The sequence below is a fragment of the Drosophila serrata genome, unplaced genomic scaffold (genome assembly GCF_035046125.1).
Source record: "Drosophila serrata isolate PLE 108 unplaced genomic scaffold, ASM3504612v1 contig_23, whole genome shotgun sequence".
Taxonomy (NCBI): Eukaryota; Metazoa; Arthropoda; class Insecta; order Diptera; family Drosophilidae; genus Drosophila; species Drosophila serrata.
In genome coordinates this window covers 422,585-440,289 of record NW_028256921.1, presented here as the reverse complement: position 1 = coordinate 440,289, position 17,705 = coordinate 422,585, and the positions used below count along the sequence as shown (strand labels likewise).

Genomic DNA, 17,705 nt, shown 5'->3' with positions numbered 1-17,705 from the left:
ATGCAGCTTGACCAACGCTTTTGAGATGACTTCTGCAATGGAGTTTGTGGAGATTGGTTGAGCCTAGGAGCCTAAAAGACTGGGAGCCTGTAAAGTTGGAAGCCTGTGATGCTAGAAGCCGGTCTGATCGGGATAAGTGTGGCTAGTACAGGTCAAGGTAATGCATTTTACATTTTGAGGTCACCTCAAAAAACCCTTCAAGCAGCGATGTCAAACCTCTTTAAATTTACTGGCATCGTTCTTCACATGTGATTTATGTGATTGTCCTGAAGGAAGCATTAATTTTCTTAAAATATCCTCTTTGAAAGTATCTACCCTGGCGGTTGCTTTTCTCTCATTCATTTGGCTGGTCTGCATGGCGTATGAGCGATATGAAGTGCTTGGAAAACAGCCTTAAATGGCAATTGTCAATCGTTCAAGGCTGCAGTTACTCTTATTTCCATTTCTGGTGATGCTACTGCTACTACGACTGCTCCTCAGCATCCTCCTCCTGCTCCTGTTCCTGCTCCTGCTCCTGCTGCTCCTCCTGCTCCTGCTCCTGCTCCTCCTTCTTCTCCCTTCACATACTTGAGGACTCCGTAAAGAGCCAACAGAAATTGCCATAAATTCATGGCACAAAAAAATAAATAAAATAAATAATCTGATTAATGTACACACACACACACACACACACACTGGACCACTCGAGCCACTTGATTCAAGCCCACCGAAAAAAAGGAATGGGTCTACTGTCAATGGTCTTGGACCCGCTCTCGCTTCCGGAGAGAGAGAGAGAGAGTGAGGGGGGGTGGGTGGCCGGATATGCGGCGGCGATAACGGCACTTAATCAGCATTTGACGCAGCGGCAGCAGGCTCTTAGGGAAAAGGAAAAGCTTCTCCCCCCCCCCTCACCACTTCATTTCATTCCGCTTCGGCGGCCCATTGGAAATAATCATATTTCGTGCGAAGCCTAAAAATAGAGTTGTGCCAGTGACAGGCCAAGTGTCGTCAACCTCTCTGGCTCCCCAGTCATGGAACTGTGGGTCCATGGAGCCCCGGTAACAGTCTGCTTTTGGTATATCAGAGAGGGGATGCCATGGATTTACGTCAGTGTATGTAATGGTAATGGCAGTTCATTGTGAATATATAAGCATTTTGATATCAAAATTGTGCTAAACAACTGTTTGAAATGTGTTTAAAAGGAGACTTAAGAACAAAAATAAATATGCAAAGGAGTGTGTCTTAAAGCAGCAGCTCTCTTTGAACTTTTCAGGGTCGTAAACATAAAGTAAAGGTAGAGTTTATGAGGAGGTAGAGCTCGTAGGGCCAGTAGAACCCAAAGAACCAGTCGAGTCCTTAGAACCCGCAGAGTCAGTTGAGTCCGTAAAGTCCGTAGAGTCCGTATAGCCCTTGGAACCCGTAGAACCCGTAGAGCTCATAGAAACCTGTCTTGAAAGGCTCTTCTTTTACTTTGAATTATGTGTATTGCTGTTGTTCTGACTTAAAGAACGATCTAAAAAAATAAAAAGTCCTCCTTGATTGATTTTTAATAAGAAACTAGCTCTATTTTAAAATATTCTGACTTGAATTAGGATCTATAAGCTGGGAAACTTAAACTAGAGGTCCGAGTTAACATCCTTCGTTCCCAAACAACTACTTTTCTTTAGCTTTAAGATCCTTAGCCGTGGTCTTCCTCTAAGAAATACCTTTTGGGGAATCAGGAATATTCGCAATTAATAATCTCTATTGGCATTCTATTAATTTACAAGATAAACACTACACACCCATCAGATATTTCATTACAAATACAAACTTATGACTCTCTTTTCATTTACATAAATCTAAACAGAGGTATAAAATATCAAACATTATTCACCCTTGCGAAGTTGGGGATCTCAATATCGTTATGATTCGATCAGTTGGTCAAAGGACCTTATACCCTGCCTTTGGTTTTCCCCACAAACAAACGTCAGGGAAATGGAAAACGTGGGTGAAAAAATGCGCTACTTCTGCGAGGCTGCAACTTTAAACTCGCCCGCAATGATTCTCGGAATTTTGCCGGAATTTGCGGCAGATGGTGGTAACATTTATCACTCCGGTAGAAGCGGTAGGGAAAAATAAAACTACAAACAAGTTGGCAAGGGGCGTGGTCTAGCTCACCTGCCCACCGCCCAGGAAACTCAGGCAAAACTACACAAAAACTGTTTCCATGTGGCAGGCAATAAAAAAAAAGGAGAGTTTTCACCCCCCCCTCGAACTTTCCAACTAGGGATAACAGAGGGGGAAGTCCTGGACTGGGCGTAAAGTTTTTTAATTTTAATGGCCATTTAAAAGGTTGCAGGCAAATGCTTGACCCAACTTAAGTGCCGCCCTTTTTTGGAGGCGGGACAGCTCATTACTGTCCGCTGGCACCCCTATTTGGTATGGACTCAAAAGCCAAAGCTGGAGCCTGCATACCCGGCCAGCCACTTGAACGGCAAATAGAGAGCGGTCTGGTTGGCGGCGATGCTGCCAAAAGTGCCTGCAAGTGGCTAAGCAAACAGGCTGCACCAAAAGCCAGCTGCAAATACCCCAAAAAGTGAGGCAGTCTGGGGATTCCTTGGTGATGTACACACAAGTTGCTGACGATATATCGGAGAAATGCTTATGAAAATGGTGTATTTACATGGTAATATGAAGTTAGCAAAGGCTCTAAGATCTCTTAATAAAAAATTCCCTATGTTTTAGTTATATTTTCTTCACAAGTCTTAATAATTATGATTGATAGTTACTCGAAAGTATCGCATTTGCCATCCCATCCCTAATGCTGGCCAAGTCTGGGTATTTATGCGATGCCTGCAGACTACAGGACAACAGGACTACAGACTGTTGAGTGCCTGAGTGCTGACTGCAGCTGACCTGACCCCCTGAGCAACCTCCTTTGGGGGGAAGGCAGCAACAATTTTGTTGACTAAGCTAAACTTGAATGCGCCCAAAAAAGTAGGCAACGCTTTGTTCGCAGCACTCTTGCTGCGGTTACTGTTAGTGTGTGTGCAAGTCTGGGGTGTGTGTGTGTGTGTGGTGTTTATATATAAATCCCTGTCAGGCAGCGAACCACACGAAACCGCAGGCCGCACATCAATTCAAATAAATAATCCAACAGCATGAAATTGGCCGACGGCAGAAAGTTTTCAGCTGCTCGAGCGGATGAGAGGATGAACGTATGAGCTGCTGGATGCTGGGGTTTTTTTTTTTTTTTGCCCTACGCTAAATGGTTGCTATCAAAAATATGGCTTGCAATCTTCTCTCTCAGCTTCACCCGTCTGCTATCCTCCTTCCTGTCGCCGGTCGCATACTCCTGCTCCCTCCTCCTTTTCCCGGCCATCTTCCGGCACGCATGCGAGTTAAAGCGCACACTTCCGGCCCAGGGAGCCCACCACGAACCGCAGCTTTCGGTTTCTGGTCGCATTTTCCGCATTTTCCTTTCCCATCTCGCCAAGCGCAACTTGAATAATTAACACAGATTTTGATTTGGCCAAAACAAACCTCTCGGTTCCCCCCTCAAAAACCCGCCCCCGTGACTAAAAGCGAAAGATTCAATCAGCAAGAAGGCGGAACGGAACACATTTGCCGGATGCTGTCGCCGTCGTTGCCGGGAAGCTGGTAAAGCGAAAAATATTATATTACCATTTCCATGCAGATGGCTTTATAAATAACCAATATCCAGGAGATCCCACAAAAAAATAAATAAATATATATGCCGCCAAGGGGCTGGCAAAAAGTGGTCACAAAATAAAATTTCCCTCGACGCTAATGACAACTAATTTGTTGCAACAACACAGAAAGTATGGTAGGAGGGGAAGGAGGCAGCACTGGTGCTGAAAATAAGATGCTGGGAAAAATCTCAAGTGCGCACACACATGTGTACATAATATATATATATATATATAAAAGTATATATATTTGTATATATAAATAAGCATCATCTTGGCCTTTGGGGGGGTCGAGTCCGAGGCTATTAAAAATGGCGCACAAAAACGTTAAAATTGTTACGACAATGACAACGAAGCAAAGGAGATGATGCTGGAAGAGCAAAAGAGAGGCACACACACACACACTTTCTCTCTCTCTCTCTCAAACACCACACACACACACACACACACACACACACACACATACCCCAGGGCAGACAATAAACTTAATAAATAAGTCAATTAATTGCCCTGTGCTTCTGATAGGGCCAAGACCAGAAGCAACAGCATCAAGTGGCAGTCACTTGGCTAAGAGCCACCCCACATTCCACCCCACTTTTCCACCCTCTGTACCCACCCATTTTCCCCAGTGTATATATATATATATATATATATATATATATATCTGTGTATGTGTGCGTCTATTACGGCAGCCAGTTCAATTAACTTTGTCTGTCGGCGTGGCGTAAGAAAATGTATGCGAAACTCGTTTAATAGTCGCCTGGCTCCTGGCTCCTGGCTCCTTGCTACTCCTGCTCCTTGGCTTTGACACTGCCTCCTTTTTTGCTCCTGCTTGCTCCCGCTTGCTCCTTGCTGTATTGCCGTGTTGCCGTGGCAACGGTAACTTTATTACCAACGCTGCAAAATGGTCTACGGCTGCTGCAACACACTGAGGGAAATTATAACAGCAATAAGTCTATATAATAAGACCTTAAAAATACGAAACTGAATATTAGAGAAGGTCCTAAGGATGTTTAGCAAGTCAGAAAATATTTATTATACCGAAAATATGACATATTTTTAATAGCATAGAATACATTCAATGAAAATTATAATTAAATAACATAAATAATTTGAAATAATCACTGGGAAAGTATATAAAAAGACCAAAAAACACGAGAGCTTGTAAGCAATTTGAATTTTCCAATTTCTAGACAAACTTTCCTTAAGCCAACTTAATCTTTTCCCCTTTTCATCCCCCTTCTCACAGTGTAAACCTGTTGTAGGGTATGTTTTTTTCAATTGCATCTTGGCAAAGTGTCGAGTTTTCAGGACCTGTTCCCGGCAATTTATTGTACTCGATGCCCCTGCTGCAGCTTCTGCTGCAACTCCTGCACCAGCACCAGCCACAGCTCCTTGTCGCACTTTATGTACATGAAATATTAAAGGGAAATGGCTGCCAGCCGCGGCTGCAGCAGCATTTGGCGACATAAACAAATTATTTGATGACTTTTACGCGCCTGGGTCCCAGGTCCTTTTTTTTTTTTTTTTTTTTTGTTTTTTGAGGGGAGGAAGACTTTCCCGCTGGCTTGCATGCCCGGCCACTAAGTAAACTTTTATGGCAGCCATAAAATAGGCAAAAAGGGGCGTACACACATACACGTGTGTGTATTATGGCGAATGGCATAAAACCAAAGACCACGAATAAGGAGCAGCAGGATCAGCAAAAGATGGCAAAAAAAAAAAAAAAAATGGAAGTTTGGGGGCAGCAATCCTTAGCAGCGAAACCGCTGTGACATTTTTATGCTAAGCAGTCGCCAAATTATGAAAATTCATAAAAAGCCAAATGTTATGGCATACTTCCAGAGACAGAGGATAGATGCAGCCGCGCATAGAGATAGCTTTGGCTCCGGTTTAGGCTTCCCCTGATCCTTCTCCCAGCTCCCAGACTCCTCTTCCTGTCTCCCAGCAGCTTTGCCAATTTGAGCTGCTGCCTTTGGCCCGCTTTTCTCGGCTTTATCGCTTTCCAACTAAACTCGTTGGCGGCTGACTCGTTTATCATTCCGAACAACAACAACAACTACATCTCACAAGACTGGAGGGAGAGGAGGAGGGAAGAGCCTGTTAGGAAAAAAGGCTGCAAGGATAACTCGATTAGCGGCCAAGGATATACACATTGGCCATATCTAAGACTCTGGCATAAAATGAAACATATTAATCGAGAAGGAAATTTAAAGTTAAGCCAAGGCGAAGTATAGAGAAGACTTTTAGTTAATTAAAATTGAATATAAAATAATATAGGTACAAGAAAGTTTTTCACTTCCATAGGGAAAAACATACCTTGTTTTCCTTGCTAAACTCCCTCAAAAGTCACCATAGACTGTCACTTAATTCGGCATATTTGTGACAGATTAAACCCTCTTTTAGTCATGACTTTGGCATCTATAATAATAAAGAGTTTGATGGGGAAAAAACCTAAAAATATCTACCTTTAGTTTGACCTTTGAACTCGGAATCGAATGGAAAAGTTCAGAATTGTGTGTTTGCGAATACCTTGACACACAAGCCTCACGAAGCCTCTAATGAGACGATAATGAAGCTGTCCAACCGAACTCGAACTCGAACCCGAACCCAAATCAGGAAAAAAAAACTTTACCTCTCAACTTGCCACTTAACTTGCCTCTGACTGTGGCAATGGCGGCTGTTGGGTCATTGGCAACAACTATTTTCTGCACCGCATAATGTTCACAATTTGTTACGCATGCCCGACCTGCCACGCCCACTCCCACATACCCTTTGCGGTTGCCCACTGGAGTATCAAAAATCTGTTTGAAGTTAAATTCGCCAAAAAAAGAAAAACACACAGAAATACTGGCAAGAACCCCTAAACGTACCCTTGAAGGACGAACGGACAGACAGACAGACAGGAGGCCCCTAAAAAAGGGTTTGTCAGAGGTTTATTTTTGGGGGGGGGGGATGGAAATTTTCCTGTGTCTACTCTCGGTTTTATAATTAATTTTAAAAAGCTTTTAATGGCTGGCACGCGTATTTTGAACTAGGCCCCCTTTTTCCTAGGTTCAGAGAGGGAGAAAAACTGCCCCCTCTCGAGTGCTTCTAATTGACTTGCCAAGGGAAAAAGGATAGAAAGGATAAATCGAGCTAATAGTTCCTTAAACCGGAAACAAGGAAAGCTAAGATATAGGAATGTAATACGATTCCTATTTGAAGCCAACCTTAAGGCAAATAATCTGTATAATCGTGTTTAAAGGTTCGTCATCTAGCAGGAAGTATATCCTTGCTCAGGGTTATGTCAACGTAACGGCAGCTGCAGCCAAGGACGCACCTTCCCCGTCGATAAGCGACACACTATCTTCATCTGAATGACAATATAATGGTACCTCAACCCCCTACACCTGTCACCCACATACATATACATATTTAGGGCTTCACCTACACACGCCAGGAAGTTTTATCCAGTTTCAGCTAGGTCCTGCCGCCTGATGATGATGCTGCTGCTGATGCTGCTGCTGGGATGAACATTTTTGGGGCCACTTTCAAGTCACTAACAATTTGAGTGATGCCCGGGGGCCGTCAAACTTTTAATAGCCAAAAAAATGGGGAGCAGCAGGATCAGGATCAGGGCGCAGGAACTAGATATATATATATATATACACGAGGCAACGTGCGACACGTGCGTCGGACCCCGGGGTCCTTTCGGGGGTCCTTTCTGGGCTCTCAGTTCTCAGATTCTTATTTCTGGGTCCTGGCAGAGATGCATAAAATTGGAAAACACACGCACATGGCGAGGGGAATGGAGGCGAGGGGACAAGGTCAAGGCTCCAGCAACTGCTACAAAGTAATTCGTTTCCGCTTCCGCTTCATTACTTCCGCCGCCTCGCACTCGGAAAGCACTCAGGGAAAAATAAAAGCAAAAGCGAGAGGGAGAGGGAGCGAAAAGTAAAGTAAAATAAAATAAAATCGAGATTGGTAAATAAAATGCGCAATTGACGGGCGTAAAGGAAATGGCAGCAGGCATAGACACTCTCGCCGGCGACAAAGATACACAAGGATACACACACACACACACACACACGCACACCGACCGCATCGTCACCTGCCATTGCCAAATGTTTATAAGCAAATACAAATAAACAAATATGCACAGACGAATGTGCAGCGTTTGGAGAACTGAGGAGATCCTGTCGTAATGGCGGCTAATTAACGCATCCTTCGACTCGAACTTGTTGAGTGTCCTTGACCAGAGCTCAGTTTTTTAATTAAAAATTTGGGGGTAGACAGTGGAAAATTGTGTGATTTATTTAAGGAGAGAAAGAGACTTGATGTGGCGAATGAGTTCGCTTCTTAACAAGATATATCTTTATATGAAATTCTTTTCTAGATTTGGAATATCCAAGACTATATATTTGGTATTAATAGATATACCAAGCTTTAAGATATATAATATAAAACTTTGCTTACTTTTAAAGCCCTTAAAGAAGCTCTATTTAACTTCCTAGTTCACAAGTTAAATTGAAACTCAGCCTGATTAACTCACTTTCAGATATTTTAGTCGGATGTGAGTCTATTTATAGAAAAACACACCCCACAAACTCAAGGCGTTGAAACATTTCCCTGTGGACTTTGTGGGAGGCACATCGAGTATGGCAGTGTGCTTCCCCTGATTTGTACAAATAGTTACTGCCTTCGTTGGCTAAGCCGAAAAGTATACTATGTATGGATGGGTTCCACCTATCCTAAATATCCTTTGGCTCGACTTCCCCTATCAGCGTGCAAACTATAAAAACCAGAAGCTCAATTATCAAAATGCTACGTGTGTTTGTTTGTTTGTTTGTTTATTTGTTGGTTTGTTGGTTTGTTTTGCCTTTGTCTGCGTGTATACCCTCCAGTTTTATCCAGCTGCCTGCCTTGCTCCCTTTCATTGTCATGAAGGAATCCTGCAGGACAGCGAGTTGTGGATGCTTTGTCCCTCTTGGGGGATTTTCATTCTCTTTTTCTCAGTGTGTGTGTGTGTGTGTGTGTGCGCTCGCCTTTGACTGTGCAAATAGATAAATTTATTTATTTTATGCCCTGCTGCAGAAACCGCACACAAACAACGGCCTGGGTCAAAGTATAGCATAGATATTCTCCCATCTATTTCTTCTCTAAAATAAACCAGAAGCCAAAAAATAGAACACAAAAAAAAGAGGAAAAGGAAAGGGACCTAAGGTGGTGCGGTGAGGGGGGAGCCCAAGGCAGCCAGCTGACTTTAAATGCCTTTATGCTCACAATATATACATAAATTGAACATTTGCGAGCTGCTGCTGCTTCTGCTGCCTCAGAGGGGAGAGACACTTTCGCTGAATTGGAAATCGCTTACACAATACCCTCAAAAAAAAAAAAAAAAAAGTAAGCAGAATAGACTCCGGGCCCCCGGGGGGGAAATAGGTTTGGAAAAATATTAAAAAATTCAATGAAGCTTGCAGCTTGCCCATGGAAAGTCAAAGAAAGCAAAGAAATGCAGAGAATCGAACGAATCGAATGGAATATTGGGAGGAAAAACAATTCAAAGCAAACTTTCCAAGATTAAGCCATAAATAATTCGACAAATGCTACATTTGTTTGCAAGAAGAAACCCATTAAGTATACATAATAAATGCACAGATCTTCTATGGCAATGTGGCTCTACTTTAGACGAACCCTAATCGATGGCGGAAACTTTTGGCGCCAACGGGGAAAGAACACACACATAACACACAGCAAAAAACAACAATGGAAAAAAGAAAGGAAAACCATGGAACGGAGATGACAGGAGTAAAAGATTCAGTCTTTTTTTTTTTATTTATTTATTCGTATATACACTTATGCTCTCAATACCCAAAAATACATTATAAATTATAGTTCAGCTGCAGGCCATACAGGGCGTATACGCAATGTGACTGACAATGGCCCACGTTGCGTATACGACAGGAAGACCCAAGAAAACTGAACTGAGCTTGAGAGCTGTAAAGAAAAAAAGGAAAAAACAGGGAAGAGGATAAGCAAGTCGTGCGTATGTCTATATATCTTTATATATATATATATATATCTAAAAACTTTTTTGCCACTTTCCTCAGCCGTAGCTCAACTTTTGTTATGCTCGCTTAGCTTTAGCTACGCTTCTGAGTCTGTGCTTTGACTTTGGCTTGGCTATATATTCTTTCGAACATTTCTATGCCGCTGTTGACTTTCCCTTTTAACAAGGAGCAACCAGGAGCACACTGCGTCTGTTACACTCCTGGCTCATATGTTTGCCTACTTTGAACGCAAACCGATCTTTGGGAGGATGGAGAAAATGAGTGCACATACACATGTATGTACTGTACTGTGGCCATGTCAGTTTCAGCCTCGTCCTTTTCTCTTTTTTATTTGTGCTACAAATTCCTGGGGTTTTTTTGTTAAGGTTTTTATGGAGTCTGTCTCGAAGATGTCCATAAAGAGATAGAGTCTGAAAACTAATTTGCAGCAGCAGCAAGTTTGAGGGGGAAAATGGGAAAATATTGTTATTGATATATGACCAAAAAGGGGGCACACCTCCCCCCTCCCTTTATCAGGTAAATGAAGTGACTTTAACTTTTCTCTTTTTTGGTTTATTTTACAGGTAAATGGAGCCTGGGCCCTGCCTGATGTCGTTTGTGATTTCTATATAGCCATGGATGTGATATGTTCAACTTCATCGATATTTAACTTAGTTGCCATCTCCATAGACAGGTGAGTTTTGATTTTAAACAGATGCTGATTTTGATTCTGATGCTAATTCTGTTTCTAATACTGATTCTTATCCTTATTTAATACCCTTCTTTTTATGTTTCTTAGATACATCGCTGTGACGCAGCCAATAAAGTACGCCAAGCACAAAAACAGCCGCCGCGTTTGCCTTACAATATTGCTGGTTTGGGCCATATCGGCAGCTATTGGTTCACCGATAGTTTTGGGTCTTAACAACACGCCCAATCGTGAGCCGGATGTGTGCGCCTTCTATAATGCCGACTTTATCCTGTACTCCTCGCTAAGCAGCTTCTACATACCCTGCATTATAATGGTGTTCCTCTACTGGAACATTTTTAAGGTAAGTCTGCCTTAAAGTACCATATATCGAAATAAGGATAGATATTGTAATCGAAATACATCGATTTCTAAAGCAAATGCTGGCTAGCTCCTTAAACTGTTCAATAGACTCGTAATTGGTATTGAAAAATAAAAAAAAAGCAAGGATAAGAGCCGTTACTCAAACCGCAGCCAATCAAAATCGGATTTTGATGAGCAGAGTGGAATCAATATATACATATATACTGCTGATCCCTGCTGACTCCTGCACAATTTGCAATCCCTTGCCCAGGAGTCGTTCCTATTTTTTTTGTTTTTTTTTTTCTTTTTTGTTTGCTCACATTAGCTGCCGACTGCTGACTGGAACATCCGGAACAACCGGAGGATGCAAGCGCAGCATTGTCCTGGCTCTAATCCCAATGCCACTTCTCTCTCCCCACCCTCTCTAGGCACTGCGTAGCCGGGCGAGAAAGCAACGGGCGGCTAGGAAACCCCATCTTTCGGAGCTAACCGGCGGCAGTGTTATCGAGAATATTGCCCAGACTCGTCGACTGGCGGAGACGGCATTGGACAGTAGTCGACATGCCAGTAGGATCATGCCGGACGAGCCGGCCACGAATACGGCAAGTGGTTCCAATGAGGAGGAGGATGAGAATGCCATATCGCCGGACATCGATGACTGTCATGTCATTGTGAACGACAAGTCCACCGAGTTTATGCTGGCCACCGTTGTCGAGGAGACGGGCAAGTGAGTAAACGTAGACGTACTCTTTGAAAGCTTGATATATTAGCTACAAATTGAATGCTCAGAGCAACGAATTTATGTTCTTTATGAGAGACCTTGTTGCATTCTTCATTTAAATTAATAATAAACTGCAGCTACTATTTAATATTTTCCATTAAGCTTAAGTGCCCTTGGCCCAAGCCAATCTGATTTTCCAGGAAGGTTGTAGCAACAAACAAAAAAAAAAAAAGGCAGAACACTTTGTGGCAATCTGCGATGGCCCTGCGAGAAAAAGAAAAAACAAGTTTTGGTTCTCAGCGAATTGGGGAATCGAATTGCAGCCTTGCCTGCACACCTGAGGCACGTGCCACAGGCACGTAATAGATAAGCCAGTTCAGAGTCTGTTTCTGCTGAGTGCAGCCAAGGCTACTGCCAAAGCTCCAACAAAATTGTCAATCTAATTGCTGGCCTCGTTTCGCAACGGCGCCACTCAATTGTCGGCAGTAAAAAGGAGTACTTGGCACTTGCACTGCACTCCACACTCAATCAGATTCTGCTTCAAATTCACCCATATTCATGTCCTGGCAAAAAAAAAACCGCGTTAAGCACAGTCAATTAGCATCCTGATGGCCTGCTTAATCCAATGAGGATACGAAATGAAACCATTAATGACAGGCCAGCTCAAAATGAGAGAGCAAAGGAGAAGGTTCGAAGGCATAAACCGCGAAACTGTTTTCGTGCCAAAGGAAAAAAGCATTGCGGGGGAAAAATAAATCTGAATAATTCAATTAATGCGTCACTTAATTAAAACTCAATCTTGCCTTTGCCTTTAATTGACATTGCGCCCCCCAATTTCCTGTCTTTTCTTTTCTCTTTTCTCTTTTCTTTTTCTTTGTGTCCCTCATCAATGCTGCCTCAACCGATGCCACGATACCATGATGTCCTGATGTCCTGTATATTGATTGATTATTGCCACCGGAATACACATGGAATATACTCATCTGCACCACAGCAGCGTTGTGGCCCAGATCACCACACAGCCGCAATTGGTTATTGCCGATCCGAATGGTAATCATGATTCTGGTTATGCAGCCTCAAACGTTGACGATGTCCTTGCAGGCGTGGGCATGGCCGCTGGCTCCAACGCCCCCGCCTCATCGGCCATCATCTCAGCGGCGCCACCAAGCAGCGGCTCACCGCCAGACAGTCCCCTGCCCAGTGGTGCAACCTTGCAACGTTCGAGCGTGAGCAGCCGCCGGAATACCGCCGATGATTCGCCAAAGCGTGGCGAGCCGGCCCTCAGGTCAGTCGGTGTCGATAATTCCAGGTATTTTGGGCTTCAGTATTTCAGTAAATTTCCCAGTAGTTAAAGCCTGAGAAAGACCATCATGCACTTGAAGCATGTATTAGTTGCACAATCAACTGATTAAATACCAGCAAAATTCAATCCTAGATCTCACCAACTTTCACATTAGAAATGAATGAAAGCAATCTGAAATCTGAATATATATATACATATACCTATATATAGTGCCATATAATACCCATAGTTTTTTCCTTTGCGTTTTCATTTGACCAACTTCCGTTTACAGCGTTGCCATGAAGCCATTGTCCTTTGTCCGGTATGGCGTACAGGAGGCCATGACTTTGGCACGCAACGATTCAACGCTATCGACCACATCGAAGACGTCCTCGCGCAAGGATAAAAAGAACTCGCAGGCGTCAAGGTGAGTAATGGCCAACGTCGCCACTAATTACAGTTATTAGTAACTTGGTGTTTCGGCCAAATGCAATTTACCATGGCTTATTATCCTTGCCTTGCCTTGCGTGTGTTTTTTTTTTTTTTTTCCTCTGGTAGATTCACGATATACAAGGTGCACAAGGCCTCGAAAAAGAAACGCGAAAAATCGTCAGCGAAAAAGGAGCGCAAGGCCACCAAAACATTGGCCATTGTTTTGGGTAAGTTCAAGAGTCTTTCTTTCTTTCGGTGTCGGGTTTAGTCTTAACATAACATTACGTCCTATCTTGTATTTAATTCTTAACGAAAAAAAAATTAGGTGTCTTCCTGTTCTGCTGGCTGCCCTTCTTCAGTTGCAACATCATGGACGCCATGTGCGCCAAGTTCAAGAAAGACTGCCGACCGGGCCTAACGGCCTACATGCTAACCACCTGGCTGGGCTACATTAATAGCTTTGTGAATCCGGTGATTTATACGATCTTTAATCCTGAATTCCGCAAGGCATTTAAAAAGATAATGCATATGGGGTGATTGAATGCATTGAGCAGATCAATCATAGGCATAGCAAGCAGGATGTGGCAAATGGAATTGGAAAAGGAGATGCAGACGAAGATGGAGATGAAGAGCTTCCCCATTTTGAAGGAAGAAATGGAAAGTAGAAAAGTGTGCCAAAAGCAAGCAATCCAAGCACCAAGGATCTCAACCCGCCATTCAATTAGGCATTGGGTTTTAGTTTAGTTTTCAGTTTTTTCTGATTTCATTTTCTTAAACAGAGGAGTAACCCGTTCATTAACTTTTGTAAATAGATCTGTATATACACCTACTCCCAAAGTTGGAGAAGCTGTAGGATAGGTACAATTTTTAACAATTACATTTAGCTAAACCCAAAAGTCCCCCCTTAGCGATATAATCAACTGAACAAAACAGAACTTGCTAAAGCTAAAAAAAACACAACTCGTAAGTAGACGTAAGTTGTGGTTATAGGAACAGCTAGCACCATAAGATACGGATTCGCTTTAATAATAAAAGCAAAATAGTAGTAAAGTTTTTGTAAGCTGCTCCCCCCGAACCTGTCACATATCACGAGCAGCAAGCTAATGCCCACCCATGACCCATCCTGCCTCCCCCCTCAAAAAATCCAAAAAGGAATTAGTAAATAAGCTTAGAAAAAAGTCATATCTTTAAGGCCATATCGATATTTGATGTCGGTGCCTAGAGCTAGTTAGTTATCGATTATAAGGATAAGGTATCAAGCGGATCCTTGAGGTCAGAATCCCTTACCAAACACACAAACACTTACACACTGCACATACGATTGATCGAAGAAAGCAATGCCCTGGAATATTTTTTAAAACCAAAAAGCATTTATCGATTATCGGTTCAGATCAAAAACAGAAACATAAACCCGTTGGGAATTATATGCATTACTTAACGGTACACACACACACACACATGAGCAGACATCACAAACCAAAATGAGCCCCACAAATCAAAACGTATTTAATGGAGACTGACCTCGATGTTAGTCCGCTTAAAGAGCACACATTTTTTGGTTGACTTTCAGTTCAATTTAATATTTAGCTAATTAATACAGGCATATAGGATGGACACGATGTAAGCGCATTTAAAACCAAAAAGAAAAGGTCGTACCTAGGCTAGACACACATAGAGATTAGATAATTAGTATTTAAGGAAGCGGCGTACCTAGTACACCAAGAAGCAAAGAGAATATGTATTCGTTACCTATATCAGATAGTACCAAGGGATATATAGATAAAGCCACGATGCATAGCAGGGATATGGGAGAGACGGTAGATGAATCAGGGTACGTAGAGCATTGCTAGAAGCAATGTCCCAAGGAGATGAGCTCCAGCTGAAGACCGAACATAGCATATACATATATATATATATATATATACCCAAAGTGTGTATAGTCCATAGGGTAATATCAAAAACAGAGTTTTTTGAAACACGGACCAAGCCACCGACCGGCCACAAACAGACTTTGGACACCGATTGCCCGATGCCCTCGATGGGATCTGTCCTAACCAGCATCAGCTGGCTGAGAGTGAAGCTTGAGCTTGAGGAGTTCGAGACGAGTGGCAGGTCATGCTGCTGAGAGCACGCCCCTTGCTCTCAACCAGGATTAGGAGCAATGGACCAGATCCGTTGGGGCATCGTCCAGCTGTTTTCGGTGATACCTCGCCTGTTGTGGACTTCGGCTACGTCCTTTGGTCCGTGCTTTCAATAGCCGTCCTCTTAACTGTTTCTATGTGACAAATAATTGATAGATAAACTTACTCCTACCATGTGTGTAGTAGTACTTTATACAAATTCCATATATGATATGAATGAATATTGTGTAGCCATAAGCTCGGATTATGTGTAACTTTAGGCTTAGGCAATGTCCGATGGAGACTCGAGGGCAAGCTCAACTGTTTTTATACTTTCCTAAGAACTCCAATAGTATTTCTGGTGTGCATGATTTGCGTGACTCAAAGTGTGTGTTTGTGTTTGTTTGTTGGTGTTTCTCTATATATAAATATATATATTTTTTTTTTGTCTTTAGGTTAAGAATATAGTTGTAGTGGCTAGGGACTAAGCTTAGTCTTAAGACTAAAAGGAAAAGGCTCTACTTTCAGATCAGTGCGCAAGCCTCCTAAGTTAGGTTCTTCCAAAGAAAACGCTTATTAATTATAGCTAATCGGTAAATGTGGAATTTATAAAACACACCATAAAAACTCCACAATACACCACAAACATTCCACAATACACCACAAACACTCAACAAACCTTTAATGTTGATTTAACAAAAGTGCAGCCTAAGTTTCCAAAGGCATTGAATTGTTATCTGTTATCGTTATCGTTAATTTGTGAATGAAATATAGCGTACTCTTAAGAACCCGCCGCATAATCATCGGCAAGGACATATACAAGTAGCAAGATCTCTGTACCAATTAAGCATATACTCATATGTATTCTAACATTAGCGAAATGGAAACTGATGGAAGAAAAATGAAACTATTTTAAAGCAATGAGAGCAAGTATGTTTATTTTTTTTTTCTAGAGAAATTATGAGAATTAACAAACTAATGAAACCGTAGGCTAATGCTCTGAGAAAAAAAGCAAACTATTTCAAGAATAATTACCATAGCTAATGAAACTAATAATAATGAATAACAACAATAAAAAGTACGATTACCAAACAGGAAGAATAAGAATACTTCAAATAAATAAAGCGAAACTGAAAATATTTCAAAGTAAAAAAACATCAGAGAACTTTTCATTTCGGGAAATGGGAAACTGGAAACTGTCGTCTCGGGTTTTTGGGCAAGTACGCTGATCCACATACAAACCGTATATCAACATTTTATTGCATTTATATGAGCTGATAATAAAATTCCAATAAGCATGAAAAGAAATAAAAATACTTTGGGAACAAAGCCAAAAGGCTGGAGCAGGGCGGAGATAGTGAAATCAATTCGAACGCGCTCACGGCCGTCGCCACCTCTTGGGGAAACCAAAACCGTAACTAAAAGCGTCTAAATAGATAAACGCGAGGCCCACAGGATGTGGCAACCACCCAAGTAACCTCCACCCAGCCACCGTTACCCCAACCACTCGTCATCGTCTAATGGGCACTCAGTCAGACAGCTTCGTTGGAGTCGAAGGAGGAGGCAGTTCCAGAGAAGGTGAGGGAGATGGAGGCAGCTCCAGAGACGGCAATGGAGACCGAGACACAGACACAGACATAGTCCGGGAAATGAAAGTGAGAATGGGAACGAACTGAAGTGAGTACGTCCGTCTGTCTGCTGTCCGCTTCTTAATATGAAGTGCCCTCGTACACGGCTAGAAAAAACTTGCTGATAAGTTTTACTTAATACTAACCCTATGACAAGTATCTATCATCAGTAAGTAATTATTATCAGTAAATAACTATGATCAGTAAGTATCTATGAGCAGTAAGTAATTATTATCAGTAAATAACCATGATCAGTAAGTATCTATGAGCAGTAGGTGACTCTGATCTTTAATTAACTCTGAACAGTAACTATCTATGACCAGTAAGTAACTATGATCTTTAATTAACTCTGAACAGTAAGTATCTATGACCAGTAAGTAACTATGATCTTTAATTAACTCTGAACAGTAAGTATCTATGACCAGTGATTAACTATGAGCAGCAAGATACTCTGAACAGTAAGTATCTATGACCAGTAATTAACCATGACCAGTAAGTAAATCTGAACAGTAATTAACCATGACCAGTAAGTAACTCTGAACAGTAAATATCTATGACCAGTAAGTAACTCTAAACAGTAAATACGTATGACCAATAAGTAACTCTGAACAGAAAGTATCTATGAGCAATAAGTATCTATGACCAGAAAGTAACTGTGAACAGTAAGTATCTATAACCAGTAATTAACTCTGAACAGTAAGTATCTATGACTATTAAGTAAATCTGAACAGGAAGTATCTATGACCAGTAAGTAACTCTGAACAGTAA

At 42.0% G+C, this 17,705-nt stretch overlaps 1 protein-coding gene across 4 annotated transcripts in view; it reads left to right on the top strand.

Annotated features, from left to right (window-relative positions):
• Nucleotides 1–14,340, top strand: part of Dop2R (dopamine D2-like receptor) — a 34,464-nt gene extending 20,124 nt beyond the window's left edge. Inside the window, exons 4-11 of one of the 4 annotated variants that reach the window (XM_086829564.1) lie at nt 10,288–10,397; nt 10,503–10,755; nt 11,183–11,481; nt 12,473–12,525; nt 12,577–12,784; nt 13,050–13,184; nt 13,316–13,416; nt 13,515–14,340. In XM_086829564.1, the coding sequence (XP_086685690.1) occupies nt 10,288–10,397; nt 10,503–10,755; nt 11,183–11,481; nt 12,473–12,525; nt 12,577–12,784; nt 13,050–13,184; nt 13,316–13,416; nt 13,515–13,726 (1,371 nt within the window). In that variant the 3' untranslated portion in view covers nt 13,727–14,340. Of the gene's footprint in view, nt 1–10,287; nt 10,398–10,502; nt 10,756–11,182; nt 11,482–12,469; nt 12,785–13,049; nt 13,185–13,315; nt 13,417–13,514 lie in introns of all 4 variants that reach the window. The other 3 variants (XM_086829563.1, XM_086829561.1, XM_086829554.1) reach the window with 3 other exon arrangements.
• Nucleotides 14,341–17,705: the final 3,365 nt, after the last annotated feature.